Source organism: Sceloporus occidentalis, unplaced genomic scaffold (genome assembly GCF_023333645.1).
Source record: "Sceloporus occidentalis isolate IW3139 unplaced genomic scaffold, rSceOcc1.0.p SCAF_1, whole genome shotgun sequence".
Classification (NCBI taxonomy): Eukaryota; Metazoa; Chordata; class Lepidosauria; order Squamata; family Phrynosomatidae; genus Sceloporus; species Sceloporus occidentalis.
The window spans coordinates 45,077,266-45,098,869 of NW_028316981.1; the positions used below are offsets into that span (position 1 = coordinate 45,077,266).

At 41.9% G+C, this 21,604-nt stretch overlaps 1 protein-coding gene across 1 annotated transcript; it reads left to right on the plus strand.

The window, feature by feature from the left end:
* The first annotated feature begins 10,845 nt into the window (after positions 1-10,845).
* Positions 10,846-19,437, plus strand: BHLHE40 (basic helix-loop-helix family member e40). The gene is made up of 5 exons (XM_089520153.1): positions 10,846-10,974; positions 12,661-12,730; positions 13,191-13,298; positions 14,185-14,308; positions 16,291-19,437. Exons 1-5 carry the CDS (start codon positions 10,898-10,900, stop codon positions 17,151-17,153), a joined length of 1,242 nt encoding a protein of 413 aa, XP_089376279.1. The 5' UTR covers positions 10,846-10,897; the 3' UTR covers positions 17,154-19,437.
* Positions 19,438-21,604: the final 2,167 nt, after the last annotated feature.

Genomic DNA, 21,604 nt, shown 5'->3' on the forward strand with positions numbered 1-21,604 from the left:
TGGCACCCAGCCACTCTCATTAGGTGGTAACATGTTTTTGTCTGCAATGGGTCCACAGGGTTCTCTCCCTGTCCCAGCCATTTCCTTGGTGTGTTGCATGTGGGAGATTTCAAGGGGAAAGCAAGCCAGAGGAGAAGGCTTTTCAGCACTACTTATGTTCTCCCCAGAAATTACGCCATTCAGAATGAGTAAGTTAAAGAGCCCTTCCAAGCCGGGTGCAGCCAGAGTGATCTTCTTCACTATGTCTCTGAACTTGGATCATTGCTGTCATAGCTCATCATCATCACCTATTTCACATACAATAGAAGAAAGAAAAGCAGCCCCCCCCCCCACTTGAACAAATCTTGCCAAAAGCAAACAAATCCATGATAGGTTCACCTTAGGGTTACTAAAAGTTGGAAATGATTTAGAGGCACACAGCAACAAAATTAATGCAAACATTTTAAAATGCAATTTTAACCCCAGAAGTGTTTTTATGCAGTTATCTCATCTCTGGAACTCACCTGCTTGAACTTACATTTGCCATCATTCATGATTTTATTATCTTTATTTACCTATGTATTTATTTGATTTACATGCTGCCTTTCTCCCAAACTGGATCCAAAGCAGAGAACAAAAGAGGGGTAAAACAACAACAATAAAATAAGTACAATTTCAAAACACAATTAAAATACCACATTAATGGAACAAGTAAACAATGTAAAATCCTTAAAATCTAAGTTAAAAATATAAAACCATTTCAAACATACCCAAGCAAACACTCATGTAATAAGCCCCCCAGGGAGCAATTATGAATTAAAAGCCTGCTTGAAAAGAAAAGTTTTTCCCTGTTGGCAAAAGGGGAGTAGAGACAGGGCCAGCCTAGCCTCCCAAGGAAGGGATTTCCAAGAGGGTGGGAGCAGCCACCAAGATGACAAGGGTGTTTATCACATGGAGGTTTTTGCAGCTCAGATCCGGGGTGACTCCTGGTTCAGCTATGCAAATTCATGTCAACCGCAACTGTTTTATCACACCTGGTTGCCCTTCCGTTGCCCTTCTGAATCGGGGGAGAATCGAATCCAAGGCAAGTCACATGATGCAGATTCAAGCAAAGCGGAGTGAGTGCAAATCGTATTACCACACCGGTGGGATTCAACGATTCGAATTGGCAGCCTTGCGCATGCTCAGTGGGGTCTGAACGCATCATGACCTTTTACGTTTCTGAGGTGAAAAGGGGCATTCCCTGTTTCACGTAACTGCGTAATTGCGTAAATATTTGCCTTCATCCCCCTTTTTTATTTTCCCTTCCATTTCAGCAATTTCAACACAGAGATAGATAGATAGACAGACAGACAGACATATCTGTATATTCACATTCATGCATATATACACACACATATATATTCCCAAAAAATGAGTTGCCCTGAAAGTTGCCCTGAAAGTGAAAGGACCACCAAAAGGAAATTGCAGTGCTGCATTATGGGAAATTTGCAACCTAGGGGTTTGCGGTGGAAGCAAAGTTGCATTCCACACCAGACCAATTCGTAGTGAAATCAAAGTGAGCTTGGAAGCGATTTCTGTGAATTTCTGTGAACTTCCCTTGCTGCTGTGAGGCATTCACCACTTCCCTGACCCACTCAGTCAGTCACCTCCTAACTGCTTTCTGGAGCCAAGAAGGACAAGGATCCATGCGGTTGCTCTATTTCTGCAAGGATCCTGTCCACATACTCAGGCTCCACAAACTAACCAATAATATGGGACAGCAAGCACCAAGATTACATCCAATGGTCTTATCTCAACCACAGCATCCAAGTCAGAGTGGCTCTGAGTGATTTAGTCTGCAAAGAGTCTTGCAAATTCTTCACAGTGGGCTGTCAAATGGTTTATTTTATCTTCTTGTGGGCCAAAGTGTAAAAGTCTCCTAAGCACTTGAGACAGCTCTGCTGCAAAGATGGCAGAGAAGTAAGATAGATAGATGGTTGTTGTTGTGTGTCTTCAAGTCTTTTCCAACTTATGGCGACCCTAAGATGAACTTAGCCTGATGTTTTCTTGGCAATATTTGTTCAGAGAGCATTTCTCATTGCCACCCTCTAAAGCTGAAAGAGTATGACTTGTCCAAGGTCACCTAGTGGGTTTTTATGGTGGAGCAGAGATTTCAACCCTGCTCTCCAGAGCCATAGTCCAATAGTCATGCCACCCAATAACAATACTTTCTGCCTGGATGGCTTACAGATCCCACTACTGTACCAGAATATATATAGATATAGATATCAGAAAATATTGCTATTGGATGGCATATAAACACAGTTTGTAGTGAACAAAATAGAGCCAAACAACATATTCACTTAAGAATATCCTCTTCAATTACATGGTTCCCCCCCCCCCCCCTTGGTATACAGCACCTTTGAATGGGCAGCTGAATGGATAGAACCATCAGGATCAATTTACTTTTTTGGATTACAGCTGTTAAAACCCTGCAGCCAGTGTCATGCTTGGGGGGGGGGGTATTCTGGAAGTAATATTTTCAGGTTGTGGTATCAAGATCATATTTCACTCTTTGCTTTTGCTGCAATCTAGATCTAGATCCTCTCCCCTCTATCCACTTCGACATCTCTTCAGAGGAAAGCTGCCACAGTTAAGTCCAAAAAGCATGGAGCAAAACTCATATCAGTACTGGATCATGATCCCAATGTTGATCATGACTTGCCAGGACTATTTAGCAAAAAACTGGCACACCATTGCTAAGGATCTACTTAACCCAACCCTCACTGTTTGATCCATAACCATGTTGATTATCAGGACAACCCAGAGAGGCATATCATTATGAGCTTTATCGTTATAATAAGGAAATTGAAAGATGAAGCAATGTGGCTAAGTCTGGTGCACACTGACTCACAAGTAAGTTACACTGAGTTCAGTGGGACTTTCTTAGAAAAAAGAGTGCACAGGATTGCAGCCTTCTGAAGAGTTACAAATGTACAGGGATGATAAAGGTTTTGAAATGCTTATCACATGGTGGTGGCGTGTCTTCAACTTGTTTTTGACTTATGGTAACCCTAAGACCCTATCATGGGGTTTTCTTGGCAAGATTTGTTCAGAGGAGGTTTGTAATTATCTTCCCCTGAAGCTGAGAGCATGTGACTTACTTAAGGTCACCAAGTGTGTTTACATAGCTGAGCCAGGATTCGAACTCTAGTCTCCAGAGTCATTGTTCAACACTCAAACCACTATGCCACACTGGCTCTCCTTTATCACATATTCTACTCTAAAATGCTGTTAGAGCTTAATCCTAGACAATAAACGAACAAACAAATCCTGACAGATCAGTTGATTTAATAAATGACACATAAACATGTTCTCAACATGAATTTAGCCACGACTGATTTAGCAGTCAATATCCATGTATGAAAAAATACGTGACTTTGTCAATTCAGTACCTGGTCATACCCCTCTCAAACAGCAATGACTTTAAAGTAAGCATTTCATGTATGGACAGTCTTTCTTATATTGGTTGAGGAATTTTTCCCATTAATACTACTTCAGCTCAGTGACATTTGAGGACTTTCTTGCCTGAACAGCTCACTTCATGTCCTGACACAATATTTTCATGGGGTTTAGGCTGGACTTTGACTTGTTATTCTTGTATGCCTTCAAGTCCTTTCCGACTTATGGCAAGCCTAAGATGATGCTTGGCTATTCTAAAACATAGCTTTTCTTCTTCCATAGCCATTCTTTGGTGATTTGGATGTACATTTACAATGGCTGCCATGCTCTATGACCTGGTTTCAATTCAGCTTTATCTCTTAGTCAGATGGTCTGATGTTGTCCTGGAATCTTCTGATGCACTGCAGAATTCATAGTTGTGCATTAATGGCAAGCCATCCAGGTCCTGAGGCAACAAAGCAATCCCAAACCATCACACTACCATGCTTGAGCACTGGAATGAAGTACTTCTGTTTGAACTCGTTTTTTCTTCCCCAAACATAGCATTTCTAATTGAGACTAAGATGTTCTACCTTTGACCTGTCGGTTCGAATAAACTGTTCCACCTACTTCATCTTTAGAAAACTGTTCCTTTCAGAGGAGTGTAGAGGGCTATCCCTCCATGAACACTACACTGGCTCCATCATAAACACTCACATTAGTCAAGGAGAGAATGGTTCTTTCTGGATGTGTTAGATTGACCTTGGAGAGATTTTGATCAGAATATGACTTTCAGGTAGAGAAAATGTGATCTGGAACCTTTATTTGTAGACTGTTTATCCAACAGTGGATTAGTGGAGCTCCAAATCATTATTAAGTTTTGCATCCTTTCCAGACACATGAGCAGCAATAATGTGGCATGATGTGTTTTCACACAGCTGCATAGACAAGACCAAACTGACAAAGGGCCTTATTGCACTACAAAATAAAGACAAGAGGCAGCAAGATAGAAGGGGCTTTCTGATTACCTTTCCACATGCCCACAAAGCACTTCCATTTTATTGCCAAGGGAGATGATGGTAAATCTGTGCCCTTTGTCCTGCTGGGAAAATCCTTTTGGCAAAAGCCACGCTTTTACTACCTGTTCCCTCTGGAAGGAGAACAGAAGTACTACGACATCATTCAGGAAGATAAGCAGAAAGCCATTTCTCTCTCACTGCCTCTCGTCTTTATTTTGTAATAAGACCCAATCTGACTGATCCTTTTATAGGATGGGATCTGTCAGATTCATCCCTAAAAACAGTCTAATTATTTAAGCACCTGATTCTAATGCATCACTTTAATTGAACTGCTGCAAACAGACATTCATTTCCGTTTTCACCTATCCTGACTCTTATGTGCTCGTTGGTTGCAGAATGTATATATAGTTATAGTTCACAAGACATTGAGTTGGTTAATAGAAAACCAATTGGATATTTTAAAAAGAACTGGTTTTGATTTGCAAAGGCTATCATCGTAAAACTATGGAATTTCCATAATAATCATTAGAGTTCCCAAACTTTTTCTTCCTGCTGTAGATTTCTGAATTTGATGCAGCTTTCATACTTTTGGGGATGTTATTGCTTATTTTTTAACAATGATACTTTGATGGTGTTGGATTATAGCGCTGTTTTGTTTGATCATCATATGTAACTATGCATACCTTGCTTTTTATACTGTTATGTAAATCACCTTGTGTTTTTACCTGCAAAGGAAAGAAGGAAGGAAGGAAGGAAGGATTTTACCTCCAAAGGAAAACTAACAAATTAAGTAAATACAAAAATAAATGTATTAATTACATTTATATCCTGCTTTTCCACCTATGAGCTCAAGGTAGCACACACATATTTTTCTACTTCCCTTTATTTTCATAACAACCTCGGCCCAAATGAGTTTCATGGCTAAATGGAAATTTGAACATGGATCTCCCAAGTCAGTCTACCACATTCATTCTCTCCAAACACCTGCTCTTAGGCCGTTAGTGGTAGGTTAGGACAGAAGCACTTAACAAGGCAACCTCAGTGAATGCATCTGGATTCATTTTTATCTCCACCCCCACCCCCCCACCCTGACTTTTCTTGCAGGGTAATTTTTCTGGTTTATAGGTCCTGTTGTGCCAGCCACCATTGTATTCCCCTCACCCCTTTACTAGGAATGGCCATCCCATTATTTTTATATCCGTTTTGAATCATGTTATAAATGCTTTTCTTCTAATTTGACACTATAAAGCAATTAACAAGAAATGCAATTCCAGCTAAATATTAGGATGACACTAAAAGTTGTTTGACAGTGGAAGAGACTGCCTTGGAAAGTGTTGGCCTCACTTTTGTTGGATGTTTTTAAACAGAGGCTGGCTGGTACCTGACAGGGATGAGCACAATTCTGGGTGGAGTTTAGCTAAAGGGCTTGATTTCAGTGCAGGTTAATGGTTTGGCACAGTTTTCTTACACAAGCAATATATATGTACAAGAGACACACACATGGTGAGAGACTGGGATTATGCTGATAAGGCTTGCCACCATGGAACGCGCTCCTTCATCTTGCGCCCATGAAGATTTTTAGATTGTAAGCCTGAGGGTCAGGGAACCGTCTAATTAACAATAATACTTGTAAGCTGCTCTGATAGCTATTAGGGCTGAAGGGTGGGGTATAAATAACGTAAATAAATAAAAATAAATAAAATCCCAAAACTGGACTTGATGGCTCCAGTTCTCTGATAACCTAAACCACTTTGGCTGGAAGGGAGTCTGTGTACTATATACAGACATATTCTCCGCAGTGGATGCTAATGTAGCTATTGATAATAGTAAATACCTATTTTATTTTGCTCTCTGAAACCTTTCGTACTATCATTGTAATTTAATGTTTTCTTGGGCTGCTCACAATCATAGCTAGATTTTCTTAAAACTTACAGCAGTATCTGTCTTCTAAGTGAAGCTTTCTGGGAGCCCCAAAGCTCTTGTGCACCTTCATTTCCAACTTACGGCAAGCCTAAGGCAAAGCTATCATGAGGTTTTCTTTGCAGGTTTCTTCAGAGGGGCTTTCCCACTGACATCATGTGAGGTTGAGAGAGTGTGACTTGCTTAAAGTCACCCAGTGGCCAAGCCGAGATTCAAACCCTGGTCTCCAGAATCATAATCCAACACTCAAACCACTACACCACACTGTCTCACTATAGCTGACTTAGAAAATGCTCAATCAATGTTTTGAGCTCAAAGCACATGGCAGAACCTTTCAGCCCACTGCTAGAGCTATTGTTGTTGTTGCTATAGTCTTTCTGACAACAGCCCTCCAAAGGAAAGCATGAATTAGTCACCTGTCACCTAGGACTAGGTAAATACAGATAGCTAGATTTAACTGTAGTGTATTGGTGGTGAGAGGGGGGAGAATCAAAAGCTCACATGTCTTGTGGTGTGCCTTCAAGTTTTTTCTGACTCACGGCAACCCTAAGGATAACCTATCATGGGGGATTCTTGGCAAGATTTGTTCAGAGGAGGTTTGCCATTGCCTTCCCCTGAGGCTGAGAGAGCGTGACTTGCCCAGGGTCACCCAAGTGGGTCTCATGGCTGAGCTGGGAACTGAACCCTGGCCTCCAGAGTCACAGTCCAACACACAAACCACTACACCACATGTCTACTGTTTTGCAAATAGGATGCAATGTCTGTGTCTGTTTTTGTCTCCACCAAAATATCCAGAACCTCAAAAGGCCAGGGAGAGAGTTCCTTGTTCTCAAAATCTGACTCAGATATTTTGTTCCTGTTGCTGTGTACCTTCAAGTTGTTTCTGATTTATGGCAACCCTAAGGCAAACCTGTCATGTGGTTTTCTTGGCAAGAGTTGTTCAGAGGAGGTTTGCCATTGCCTTCCCCAGAAGCTGAGAAAGTGTGACTTGCCCAAGGTCACCCAGTGGGTTTCCATGGCCAAACTGGGATTTAAACCTTGGTTTCCCAGAGTACTAATCCAACACTCAAACCTGCCTGGAAAATCTTTCCAGGGGCAAAAAAAAGCCCCTGAGAAGGAGCCCTAGTGGCTCAGTGGCTAAATGCCTGTACAGCAGCCACTGACTCACAAACCACAAGGTTGTGAGTTCAGTACCAGCCAGGGGGTCAGGATCGACTCATGCTTGCATCCTTCCGTAGGTCACCGCAATGAGTACCCAGCTTGTTGGGGGCAATTAGCTTACACTTTGTAAACTGCTTAGGGCAGGGGTAGGCAACCTGCGGCCCGTGGGCCGGATGCGGCCCTGCAAGGCCTTGGGACCAGCCCCAGCCCGGTCCTGCCACCAATTGCCGCCGGGGCCTTTGGCCTATCAGGAGGAGGTGGGTAAGGGGGGAAGCAGCGGGCAAGGGGGACAAGTGGCGGGCAAGGGGGGGCAATTGTCTATAGAAGCCTCAGAAACATGCATTTATATTAACATTTTTTTAAAAAATCAGCAAATTTATTCGTGTGTACTCCATTTTCTTTAAAAAAGTGTCCTCCATTTGAAAATTTTGTCCTACATTTGGGCTGGTTTATTTATTTATATATATATATTTTTTAAATTATTTAATTATTTATTTTTTGGCTTCGGCCCCCCAGTCGTCTGAGGGACAGCAACCCGGCCCCCGGCTCAAAAATGTTGCCTACCCTTGGCTTAGGGAGTGCTTAAGTTCATTGATAAGCGGTATAGAAATGTACTTGCTATTGTTATGGAGGAAGCAATCTGGTGCTTGGTCAAAAGCTTCTGCTTTATACACATCTCCCCCTGTTTGTGTGCATGCGTATGCATGAGAGAGAAAGAGAGGGCAGCTGCAGGGCAAGCCTGAGCCGTGGCTCTTCTCCAGAAACAACACATGATTTCTTTCTCAGAATCTGGCTCTGTGGCTCTTCTTCTTTTTTTGAAGAAGTCCCACCTCCCAGCATCACAGAAAGAGAGCCCTGCAAGTCTTTTGCACTCGTGCCAGGAGTAAAAAAATAGGATTTCCGTGCCAGGGCTCAGGCTTTTTTTGTTTTTGTTTAGGAGAGGAAGAAGAGGCAAGATTAGGTCCAAAAAAAAAAGGGGGGGGGGTCAAAAGCTGGAATCACTTCAGTTAGTCCCAACTAGTCAATCCATTTAATGTGTTGTCAGATGGGAAGCCAATGTGGTTGTGGTGCTTTGGCTCTGGGTTCGGATCCCTGCCAATGGAAAGCCAATGGGTGACCTTGGGCAAATCATACACACACACACACACACACACACACACACACACTCAGCCCCAGGTAGGGGGGGAAACATGTCAGGTTCGCTTTGTGTGTGTTTATCTCTTGTGTGTCTTCTAAGTTGTTTCAATTGACCTTAAAGCAGACATATCCTGGGGTTTTCTTGGCAAGGTTTCTTCAGAGGGGACTTTTTGCTATTGTCTTCCCCTGAGGAAGCTGAGAGAGTGTGACTTGTTCAAGTTCTCCCACTGGGTTTCATGGCCAAGTGAGTTTTTTTACAAGTTTGCCCTTGCCTTCCCCTGAGGAGGCTGAGAGTGTGTGACTTGCCCAAGTGGGTCACCCAGAGGGTTTTGCCATAAGTCATAAAGCACTGTGCCGCAACAACGTGCAACTCCCAGAATTCCCTAGCACAGAGCTATGGCAGTTAAAGTTGTGTCAAACCAGATTATTTCTGCACTGAGGAGGCGACCAGTTTGAGACCGCTTTAACTGCTCTGGCTCAGTGCTAGGGGGTGCTGGGAGCTGTAGTTTTGTGAGACATTGAACCTTCTCTCTCTCTCTCAATGCTCTGAGGCTGCAGGATTCTAACTACAACTCCCAGGATTCCCTAGCACTGAGCCAGGGCAGTTAAAACAGTCTCAAACTGGATTACTTCTGCAATGTGTTTTGGACCTTAAGTCTACTTACTCAGATGAGGCAGGTGTAGGCTTAGTTCATGCTGCCAACTTCTTTCCTTCAATTAGGTCCAAAACACACTGCAGAAATAATCCAATTGGAGACCGCTTTAACTGTCCTGCTAGGGAATCCTGGGAAATGTAGTTTATTGTGGCACCAGAGCTCTCTCTGACAGAGAAGGCTAAATGTGTCACAAAACTATACTTCCCAGGATCCCCTAGCAGTGAGCCAGGGCAGTTTGTTTTGGACCTAAGTGAAAGAGTGAGCTTTCTTAGGCTAAAGCCTACTTCCTCAGATGCATTTGCTGACTTGGTCCAAATTATTATTATTATTATTAACCTTTATTTATGAAGTGCTGTAAATGTACACAGCACTGTACATACAATCTTTTTAATTAGACGGTTGCCTGCCCTGGGGCTTACAATCTAAAAAGACATGACATAAAAGGAGAAGGGAATGGTGGAGGGAGAGGGTAAGAGGTCCAGCCAAAGGCATCTGAGGCAGTAGACTTAAGTCTAGGAAAGCTCATGCTGCCAACTTATCTCTTTCAGTTAGTCTCCAAGGTGATACAAGATTAATAATAATAATAATAATAATAATAATATCCAACTGCATCTGAAGAAGTAGAATTTAAGCTGCCAACTCCTCTCTTTCAGTTAGTCTCCAAGGTGCTACAAGATCTCTACATTATTATTATTATTATTAATTATTATTATTATATCCAACTGCATCTGAGGAAGTGGAATTTTAGGTCTATAGGAAAGCTCATGCTGCCAACTTCTTTCCTTCAGTTGGTCTCCAAGGTGCTACAAGATCTCTCTACATCATCATGGTCGCCATCATCATAATTATCATTGTATCCAACTGCATCTGAGGAAGTCTATAGGAGAGCTCATGCTGCCAACTCCTCTCCTTCAGCCAGCCTCCAAGGTGGCGCCACAAGGTCTCTCTTCTTGTGCCCTTTGCTTATCCCTGTGAAAGTAGTGTGTGTGAGTGTGTGGTGCGTTTTGGGGTGTCGTTTGTTGGATGACCCCCCCCCCCTACTGGGGCTTGTTCTTTGAAGGCTGAGCCAGGGCAGGGGTTTGAACCCAGGCTGGCAGTCTAGGGTTTATTGCCCCTTAACAATCCCCTGGTTCTGGAGTGATTAAGCCGGTTCCTAGCCTAGTCACGTTCCTGCCTCTCCTCCTCCCCCTCAGGCTGAGGGAGAGTGAGACAGAGGACGGAGGCCCCAGGGAGCGGCCTTGCTGTGCTGCACGTGAGCGGGGTCACGTGACACTGCTAGGGAGGAGGAGGAGGGAGCCATCACCATTCATCTCCCTCCTCCTGGGTCACAGCAGCAGCAGCAGCAGCAGCAGCAGCAGCGCCCGACGTGCCTGGAGTCACAGGGCGGAACACGTCGCTCCCATTTAACCCATTGGGCCACTCCTCCCTCCCTCCCTCCCTCCTCCTGCCTGCTGCCTTCCCCAGCTGACACACAGGCAGCAGCACTGCCACTGACACAGACTGAGAGAGGGCTTCCATCCCAGGCTGATCAGAGCTCCAGGAGCAAGACTTCCTATCAGACACAGACACAGACACACACAGAGAGAGAGATACAGGCTGGCCATGGAAAGGATCCCCAGCGCCCAGCCTCCTCCTCCGCCTTCTTGCCTGGGCAAGCTGGAGGGCAACGAGATGCCAGGGTAAGGCAGCCTTATAGACAGAGATAGGTAGATATATAGACATATATATATATATACACACACATATATATATATTTGCCAATGGGTATTTGCTCACTGGTTTTTGACTTAACAGCAACCCTAAGGTTTTAGATATTCAGATTATTATTATTATTGTTGTTGTTATTGTACAAAGTCCTCTGTGTAGTTAATGTAGCTAACCAGACAGTTTCCAATGATAACCATAAGTAAGAATGCATTTGAGTTTAGTAAAGGTAGCTCATCAGGCAGTTTCCAGTGATAACTATAAGCAAGAATGAATATTTTGGAAAGGTTTATTTAATGCACAAGGGTTGTTGTGTGGCTCCCATTTTTTGACTTAAGGCAACCCTAAGGTCCTAGATATTGAAATACCTACAAACTAGTAAATGTAGCTAAAGAGACAGCCTCCAATGATAACTATAGGTAGAAATCATTTTTAAAAAGTTATTCAGTGCACAATGGAGGTTGCAGTGTCGCCCCTGTTTTCTGACGTACAACAACCCTAAGGTCCTAGATATTCAGATATTTTCAAAGTCCTCTGTGTAGTTAATGTGTAGTAAATCAAGACACTTTCCAGTGATAACTATAGATAAGAATGCATTCGTTTTAATTTATTTAGTGCACAAAGGTTGTTGTACTTGTTGTTGGGTTGCTGTTGTTTTTTACTTAGAGCAGTCCTAAGATGCTAGATATTCAGATATCTACAAAGTAGTAAATATAGCTCATCAGACATTTTCAAATGATAGCTATAGGAAAGAATGCATTTTTAAACATTTATTTAGTACACAAGGGTTGTTGTTGTGTGTCTCCTATTGTTTGACTTACGGCGACCCAAAGGTCCTAGATATTAAATATCTACGAAGTCCTCTGTGTAGTAAATGGAGCTAATCAGACAGTTTCCAATGATCACTATAGGCAAGAATGCATTTGTTTCAATTTATTTAGTGCACAAGGGTTGTTGTTGTTGTGTGGTTCCTGTTTTTTGTTGTTTTTTTAACTTGGGGCAACCCTAAAGTCCTAGATATTCAAATGTCTACGAAGTAGTAAATGTAGCTAATCAGACAGTCCCTTATGATAACTATAGGTAAGAATGAATATGAATTTAGTAAATGTAGCTAGTCAGTTTGCAATGATAGCTATAGGTAAGAATGCATTTGTTTTAATTTATTTTGTACACAATGGTTGTCGTTGTGTGGCTCCTGTTTTTGACTTAGGGCAACCCTAAGGCGAACCTGTCATAAGGTTTTCTTGGCGAGTTTCCTTAGAAAGGGGTTTGCCCTGGCCATCCCCTGAGGCTGAGAGAGCGTGACTTGCCCATTGTGACTCTGGTTTCTCTTCAGATCCTATTAACCTTTCACTTTTTTACCCAGTGAGGGTTTGCTTTTTTTTTAATGCTCAGTCAGGGATTTGAACCCTGGTCTGCAGAGGGGTGGGTAGTCCAAGGCTCAAACCACATTGCGCTTACACCACATTGGCTCTGGAATTAAATCAGTTTCCAGCCCAGTCTGGTCAGCCTGGGTTTGGAGGGTGTCCTCAAGAGCTTTCCTTGATGGTATCTGCAATGGCAGTTGGTTTTGGGGGGGAAAGGGAAGTGTTACTACCTTATGGTGGTAGTTCTTGCAAGTAATCTAAATCTTTTCATTTCTCCTTTTGGGTCTTCGACAGGTTGGACTTCGCTCACGTGTATCAAGTTTATAAACCCAGAAGAGGGTTAAAAAGAGGTGATGACAGTAAGGTAAATACAAAGCACTCTTACTTCTTTTCTTAGCATCTTGGGTGAATACTTTTGGCCCGGTTTAAAAGAGTGCAATGCAAATGTAGGATTCTAAGAAATTATCCTGCAAAATATATATGAAGGAGATTGCATTTTTAAATGCCTCCTCCGGCCAGAAAATGTTGGACTTATTTTTAAAGAAAAAATATTATTTTGTCAGTTGATTTGCTTTATGGTCTCAGCCTAATTACCGCAACAAAACAATTTCTTCATAGTGGCTGCATCAGACTTCTCTGGAGATAATAAAACACATAATCGTCTCCTATGCTCTTAGTAGCAATTGAGATATTCCTGTCTATCAAAGAAAACATTTCTATTTTTCTCAATTTTATCTTGTAGAAAACTCTGTCTCTGTAATGTTACGAAATCACTTTTCATCCTGAGTGATGCAGTTGTTGTTTTTTTACCTGTTGACTTCCAGGAGACCTACAAGTTACCCCACAGACTGATAGAAAAGAAAAGACGAGATAGGATTAATGAATGCATTGCCCAGCTGAAAGATCTTTTACCAGAACATCTCAAACTTACAGTAAGTGAAAATCTGGCCACTGTCCAAAGTCGTCTTCCTTCTGGTTGGGGAGTGTGTTGAGTTTGTGGGAGTTTTGTGCAGGTAAAGTTGCCATCTAGAGGTTTCCTGAAGCAGTGCAGATCTGTCTGAAGAGAGTTGTGTCTGGGGTAGGATCACTACCTTGAACCTCCTCCTGCCAGGACTTGGTTTTGTTGCCAAATTGGTACTTTTCTCAAAAACATACATGCCTGAATTGGATTTGATGATGCAACAGATTTGTTAGGGAGAGTGCATTTAGTGTTGTCTCCTGCTTGTCCATACTGTTCTGGTGTTGCTTGAGATTTGGTGGCAGACCCCTGGAGGTCCAGTCCATTTGCACCATAATACCATCTATATATCCTCCTCTGCACTTGGTGATAATAAGGAATGAAATATATGCATATTTCCTGAATTCAGGCAGAAGTGTCCTGAATTATTGTTTTTGTTTGGAAAGACAATTTTGTCTTGATCAGCTCTTTGGTTCCCTTGTTTGGCTGCAATTAAGGAAAGCCTTCTGTTGGATCCCTATTTGATGCTCAAGGTGCCAGCGGAAGTAATCCAAACAGATATATACAACATGGCTTTACTTCCACCCTTTTTAAAATGAGCATGCTAGCTAACTGTTGCTTCTTGTATCACCTTCCTTTTATGTACACTTTAAAAATGCAGGATGTGTAGATTTAAATAGCCATCTTGAAATTAAAACATACACAATCAGATGAGCATAATGAGCATTTATCCCTGTTCCTACTGTTCTTAATCTCTCTTTCTGCCTCCCACAATATTGTCCAAACATTTAGCACTGTTATGTTTAGGTTTCTTCAGCTGAGACTTGACTGAACTGTTTTCTCTTTCCCTTCCTCTTCAGACATTAGGACACTTGGAAAAAGCTGTTGTTCTTGAACTTACCTTGAAGCATGTCAAAGCACTAACCAACCTCATTGAACAGCAGCAGCAGCAGATCATTGCTCTTCAGAAAGGTTTACATGCTGGTGAGTATACACTGATCATGCTCATTACCCTAAGGAGAGAAAGCCCTGATGGTTAGGGTGAACCCTATTTGAAGAAAAGGATTTTCTTTGAAGATTTGTTTTCTTTTGACCAGTAATGCCTTCCAAATTAATTTCTGACTATCATACTCATGGAAAAGTAGTCTCATTTGGTTTCATTGGACGTACTCTATGCTAAGAGATACTTGATCCTTCCTCACATGATTTTTTGGAGAAGAGTATTTAAAACTTTGTCATCTGCCCTTTTCATTCAAAACTAGCTGTTTATTTGAAATTTAATTGGGCTTTTTAAAGGCTGGGACACCCACTCCTGTATCACCTTCAGATCAAGAGGAGGAAATCTGCCTGGGGAACTTTTTCCCAACATGATGTCCCTGCAGCCAAGAAGCTTGGAATAGCTTCTCTAGCAATTAACTATCAATTTCCTCACCTCCTTCTCCGAAGACCTCCATGGAGCCTGGCTCTTAGAGCTGTGATTATTGAGAGGTTGTTGCATTGCATTCTCCCTAAGCCTGGCCACTGATGAGGGGTGATGGTGGTTTTATTTATATTTAACTACGTAATTAATAGCCCCATTCTCCCAGCATGGGAGCAGTTGTAGTAGTTCATCTGGTGGGCCACAGCTTCCTAGCCCTGCTTTGACATTTAACCCTTCCTAGCATTTCTACTACTACTACTACTATTATTATTATTATTATTAATAATACTCTGCTATCAGAGTGGCTTACAAATTGTTAATTTGACAACTAAGTACTGGCTATTCCACACGTATGTGTCCCATCACCTAATGTCCAGATCCTTTCTTCAGTATTCTTGGTGGCAGTTCACAAACATATAAGACAAAGATGGGGAACCTTTGGTCCTCCAGATTTTTCTTGCTGGACTGGAGCTCCCTCACCATGGACTATGCTGGCTCAGGCTGATGATAGCTGCAGGTTACCCACCCCTGCTTTAAGCAGACAGTCTACATAATAGTAGTGATTCACACAGTAAACACTTTGAGAAAGCTTCCAGTGGAGGATATTTGTCACATGAATTTGTTTGCTAAGGGAGTTTTGGTAGGGTCTGCAGAGTGACTTGGAGTGACAAGTCTCTGCTGTGGTTGACACAGCAACATCTAGATTGCTGTGTGAATCTGGTAGTGAGTGATGTGGCTCCTATTAGAACATTTTTCCTGCAGTTAAGTTGACTTAGCCCCTTTGAAGTCTGATGCAGTTTGAAGTCTCTGGGGCACTTCAGTTGCTGTCCCCTTCAGTGTACCCAAAACATCTAACCTAGTGTGAGTTCATTTTCATCTCATGCTTACCGATCTGACTGGATTCTTTCCTGATGAGAACCAGTGTGCTATTCATTACTTTTGTTTGTTGGATTTCAAAACCTCCTTTTAGAAATGAATGGGGATGGACAAAATGCAGCACTCCAGGTGTTGTTGGACTGCAGATCTCAGCACTCCTCACTTTTGGCTGTGATAGCAAAGGTTGATGGGAGTTGCAGTCTTGTATTGTTGGAGGGGTTAGAAGTTAAGATTCCACCACAGTGGGCATTTTCCACTGACTTTAATGAAACCTGCATTTCACCTTGTACGTTCAAATAGTTACCCAGCCAAAGTTAGCCTTATTTCTCAAGTACTAGTCCTCAAATTGCTGTTTTGAAAAAATATTAGGTTGTAATCTTATGCCTGTGTAACCTGGAGTAAGACGCAATGAGCACAAGTGGAACTAGCTATTTCTGAATAACTATGCGGGGAATTGTGCTGCTTCAAGCTGTATGAAACTTATAATGGCTGAGTCTCGTGGTGTTTTCAGACAAACAAGTTTTAATTAGCACACATTTTGTGGAGTATAGATGCAAGAAAGCTACACATCCCCATCCCTCCTGGAAATTGTTCTAATTACAGGTTAATCTTCTATCGAACTTTTCCAATATATTCATTTCTTAAGTTCCTTCTTCTGGTGTTTCCTCAGATGAGCTGTCACCAAGGAACCTTGATTCTAGCCAGGAGGTATTTCGGTCTGGCTTCCAGATGTGTGCCAAAGAAGTGCTGCAATATGTGGCCAAACATGAGAATACCAAGGAACTAAAATCTTCCCAGCTCATCAGCCACCTACACAGAGTGGCCTCTGAGGTTCTGCAGGCTGGCATCAGCAGAAAGCTAGCAGATGCTGTGCCTAAGCTCACAGACCTGAAAGAAAAGACTTGTTCTCTGACCAAAGCTGCTGAGGTTCACGGGAAAAACTGTGTGCCTGTGATTCAGAGGACTTTTGCCCACTCCAGTGGCGAGCAGAGTGGTAGTGACACAGACACAGACAGTGGATATGGAGGAGAACTGGAAAAAAATGACTCCAAATCTGATGTGCAGTATTTTAAAAAGGACGCTGAACTCAAGTATGCTGTCCAAGAGAGAATCAGTTCTATCAAGCAAGAGAGTGAGGACCCACCTGCCAAGAAGACCAGGATGGAAATGTCAGAGGATGAAGACCACTTCAGCAGTGATATGCTTGGCCCTTCTTCCAGCAGTTTCTTGAGTCCTCATCCCCACCAGCCACCTCTGTGCCTGCCTTTCTATTTAATTCCACCCTCAGCAACAGCCTACCTGCCTATGCTAGAAAAGTGTTGGTACCCAGCTTCGGTACCGGTCTTGTATCCCAGCCTCCCAGCTTCCACTGCAGCACTTTCAGGGTTAATGAGCCCAGAGAAAATGTCTTCTCCTTTATTAATGCCTCAGCAGCTCCCTTCTCCAGTACCATCTCATTCCCCCATGGACTCTACTACTCTGCTTCAAGCTTTGAAGCAGATGTCTCCTTTGAATTTGGAAACCAAAGACTAAACATGAAGTGACTTTCTCTTGAGATGTTCTTTTTTTTTTTCCTACTTGGTTGAGTGTGAGATTATTTCAGGGTCTTTCCCAACATCCCCAAACTGGCTGAATTGAGAAGTGGGGAGGATTGTTGGTTATTTATGTTTTGGGAATCTAAGTTCTTTTTTGCTTTGTGTTCCCAAGAAATTTAGGAAAGGCCTCAAAATTGCACCTAGCTTAATGGAACTAAAGAGGAGTTTGGATTTTTTTAAATTTAATTTAATTTGAAGTGCTTTGTACTTTTTGCCATCTATAGTATGACAACTGACTCAGTTAGTTGGCTAGGAATATGTTTCAAAGCTGTGAAAGTAAACTAAAAATGAGGCAGATTTCATGTCTATGAATATGAAACATGGTACTTCTGGTGACTTTTCAGAGTAAGGCCTAGAGAACCAAGAATGTGAGTCAAAGATTGTGGCTTCCCCATCTTGCTGCTACTGCCAGTATTTGAGATCTCGGACTGAAAAATGCATGTACATACACACACAGCTAGTTATTGAAGCACTGGTAATTAATTCTGCAGTCACAGGTTGGTAAAGCACTCTAAGTGATTTGGGGAGATTTTGAGCCTGGTTTCTAATCACATTTCTACTGATTGCACATATATTTTCTTTTAAATGCTGCCTCGAAATTTTGTGTAGCTTCAGCTGCTAGATAGACTTGTGGGGAGGGCATTTTTTGGGTGTGGCCCATTTATCCCTGCCCCTCACCCTGGGCATTGTTTCTCATAACAGCTAGAGAGGAACTTCTGAGGAAAGCCAAATGTCTAAAGAGACAAGTCCAGGCATGGTCAAGACAGCAGCTTTGACTAGCACAAAATGGTTATCAGATGGGTAACTTGGGAATAGCATTTTTCCCCTGTTGTTAACCATCTCTGAAGACAACCCAACCTGTTGTCTCCTACATAAGAGTTTCCCACCAACAGCTCTCTGTACAACTTTCTTATTCCAAATACCTACAGAAACTGCTGTCTCATCTAACAGCAGAATACTTGTTACGATTGCCACAGTGAAGACCAGCTCTCACAGAGCCATTGGTGGCACATAGCAAAACTAAGCAAGTGTCTGAGGCAAATGAATGTTAGGGAACCCAGGGTAACTCCTAATTTACCCTTCTTTCTTTGAAGCTCAAGATATTTGAGTGTGGACCACATAGCACTTCTGCACCACCAAAGCAGGTCATAGCGATCCTTACTCCGGCACAGGCTGTGTATAGCGGGTGAGGGAGGGCATCCAAATAGTCAAAAACAACACTCCTGACTTCAATAAACCTCATTTCTGGTTTAAACTCAAGCACTTTTCCCCTTAAAAGTTTGGAGTCGGAAAAATGGAGATTGGGGCTTGGAGCAATTGCTTTTCATTATCTCCTGCTGAGGCTGGTCCTTAAAAAATGAATCGACATGGAGAGAGTGTAAGCAGTGTTTTCTCAGTGAGGGGAAGATGGGCCTCTTTGTCAGTTGGCAGAGCTGCCCTTAATGGGCTTTCATTATGGAAGCTAGACCTCTGGTTTTGGGTCTTCATAAATATGATGCTAAATTTTAAAAGCTCCTGCAGTCAGGTTGTCTAGCACAGTTGGCAGAACTTGCATAATTGAGTGCAAGAGTTTGGCAGGGGTAAGGTGCCCACCTTTCCCTGGGATGGTTGATGGTTATACACCACAACACCAAGGAATATAAGCAGCCATCATCTAGAGGAAACCTCCATATCTACCCTAGACTGAACACATTCTACACTGATAATTACTGCATCTGATTTTGGCTATTTAAGAATCCATGTCAAATGGTGGTGTCATCTAGTAGTTTTGCGAAATTCATAAAGCAACTGTCCTATGATCAGTCATTGCGTTATTGCACCAAGTCCTAGAATGCACTATGCTCAATCTCAGATTGTGTTTGACCATTTATTTTATTGCTGGTTTAAAAAAACCATATTTTTTTTTGTACACAGTTGTTGCCTTTATTTGTAAAATCTGTTTTAAATATAAATGTGTACATATAAATATATGGATATGTAAAATAAAATGTTTCAGAAGTCTATTATTTGTAAAACTACTTGAGTATAAAGAAAGTGGGAAATATGAATGTATTCCTGTTTCTTTTTAATGAGGAGAATATTTTTGTTCTTCCTCTAGGGAGAAGTAGAGTGTTTATATTTTTTGGAACCTTCTTGAAGGTGGGAATATTGTAAATATTTTTATCAGAGTAAATGTTAAGTTAGTTGTTTTAAAAAAATAATAAAATTATTTTCCTGTGGAATGTGAGTACAACTTCTTTTGTTTGAGGGAACGTTCTAACTATAATACCTACTTAATATAGTAATAACTATTTTATTAGCAACACCTAGGAACTGATGCTACAGAGAAATGGTGAGGGAACCTGATCCAGAATCTAAATTAAGATGGAATTTTTGAATGGAAGTTGACTGCCTTAATTGACTTCAACAGGACAAGACAGCAACTGATAAAACAGGCCAACAAAATCCAGTTTGTGGCAGAAAGGGATCCCATCTTCTGAGTCTGATCCTGATTTTTAGGGTGGCCATGTATCCTTCTTTACAAGGAGATATCTATTTTAAGGTATCCTTGCTTTGAAGGCTAGTCCCCTCCAAGTCTCATGTAAAGATGAAGCACCCTAAGAAAGGAGAGCAAGGTCTTTGAAGTATCTCATCCACATTTAGCAAGTTGGCACCTGCTTGGCAGAATGAACAAGCATACAGGTCACTTGTTGATCAATGTCTTCCCTGCCATAGATGTATGTTTGGTCTAATAATAATATTTTTAAAGGTGCATGTCTATATAACTACAGATGTAATGCAGATCTTAATGATGTGTTGCCCTCTTTTTTGATGATGTATAAGGGGCTGACCTCTAGGTTTGTGCTACTTCCAAGGAAGGGGTTAATGAAGGGCAAGAAAGGCCATGATCTACACAGGAATAGCGGTATATTATTATTATTATTATTATTATTATTAATTATGAATGTCATCATCTTGACAATATGGGCTAAAAGCTTCCTGAAATAATATGTACAAAGCAAAAAGGCCCTTCATATGGAACAGGAGGAAGTATTCTTCCAACCTTCTGCCAAATACTCTTGAACCCCTCGATTGCTGCTGGACAGGCTCCTGCAAGCCCAGCAGTCACTGAAATTGAGTCATAGGCTGCCAATGGGCTTTCACAGAACTGAGGTGATTGCCAGATTTAAAGCACACGCACTTTTGTATTTATTGTGTTACTTACAATATTCACAAGCCACTTTTTCTGACACATGCAGTTAGGAAAAAGCTGCCGCAACAAAATATTAAACTCAATCACAATTATTAGTACCATTAGCAAGAGCTAACAACTGAAGATGAATGGAAATGAATACCACTTGCAGGGAGGTCTAGCGTCTGGGGTACTAACAGTAGAGGTCTTTTTGGTTTTGCCAGCTGTTTAAGGGACAGGAGACAGTTGTCAGAGCCTGCTAACTCAGTTTCAGCTGGCAACAGAAGCAAAAGAGGACAAGCTCATGCATCTCTAATAGCTATGTAGCAGAAGGCATTTCACCAGTTATACTTGAAATGCCACCTTCTGCACAAGTATTAAAGGTGTAAGAGGACTATCTTCTTTTGCACTCCACTTGCCACTGTGCATTAAGGCTCCCAGGTTAAAAAAGGAGACAGGGTTCCTGTCCCTTCAATGGTTGTGTAGAAAGGAGATCTCAGCAGGTCTTATTTCTTGTGGAAGCAACACCTGCCGAAATTACTCTTCAACCCAACCATTAAAGACTTAGGAACTCTGTTTCTTTTTCACCAGGCATCCCTATTTGGCATTGATACAGATATCTGTGCCTAGACAATCCCTTGAAACATGTGGATTTTGGGTAGGGTTGTCATTTCAGGACTACCCCAGAGCCATTGCCTGGGATCTAGAAGGAGTAGGTCCTAGAGTTGTGTTGCATGGATGATATCATGGGGGGAAATCCTTGATGATGTCAATCTGGCTGGGAGTTTCTGAGAGCTGTTGTTCAAAAAGTAAATTTTCAAGCTCTGATATTAACAACACTGTGCACAGCTAAAATGTGTGTGCTAATAAATATTTTACCAATGACAAGTTGGCCACCCAGGACAGAGGGAAAACTAACACAGTCAGTCTGCAACAAACTGCAAGTTACAGATATTGATATTACTGGTGAAAGACCATGTGGGTTTTCCATGAAAATAGGATGTTTCTCAACAATGAAAGACTGTGAGGATATTAACATATCTGTAACTGTGGGGCAGTGTAGTTCTCATGGGGTGTTTTATCTATGTAGTTCCCCATGCCCCAGAATATTAGGTCCTCAGACAGGCACCTATCATTAAAAGCAATTCCAAGCTTTCCTTTTGGAACTTCAGAACTATCTCAGTAGGTATCAGATGAAATACAAAAAGAAAAGAAGT

What these genes read in the sequence shown, in the direction of transcription:
- BHLHE40 (XM_089520153.1), top strand. Translation starts at nt 10,898, where the DNA reads ATGGAAAGGATCCCCAGCGCCCAGCCTCCTCCTCCGCCTTCTTGCCTG. An exon ending in GAGGGCAACGAGATGCCAGG is followed by an intron (nt 10,975 to 12,660) that starts GTAAGGCAGCCT and finishes GGTCTTCGACAG; the next exon opens with GTTGGACTTCGCTCACGTGT. An exon ending in CAGAACATCTCAAACTTACA is followed by an intron (nt 13,299 to 14,184) that starts GTAAGTGAAAAT and finishes CTTCCTCTTCAG; the next exon opens with ACATTAGGACACTTGGAAAA.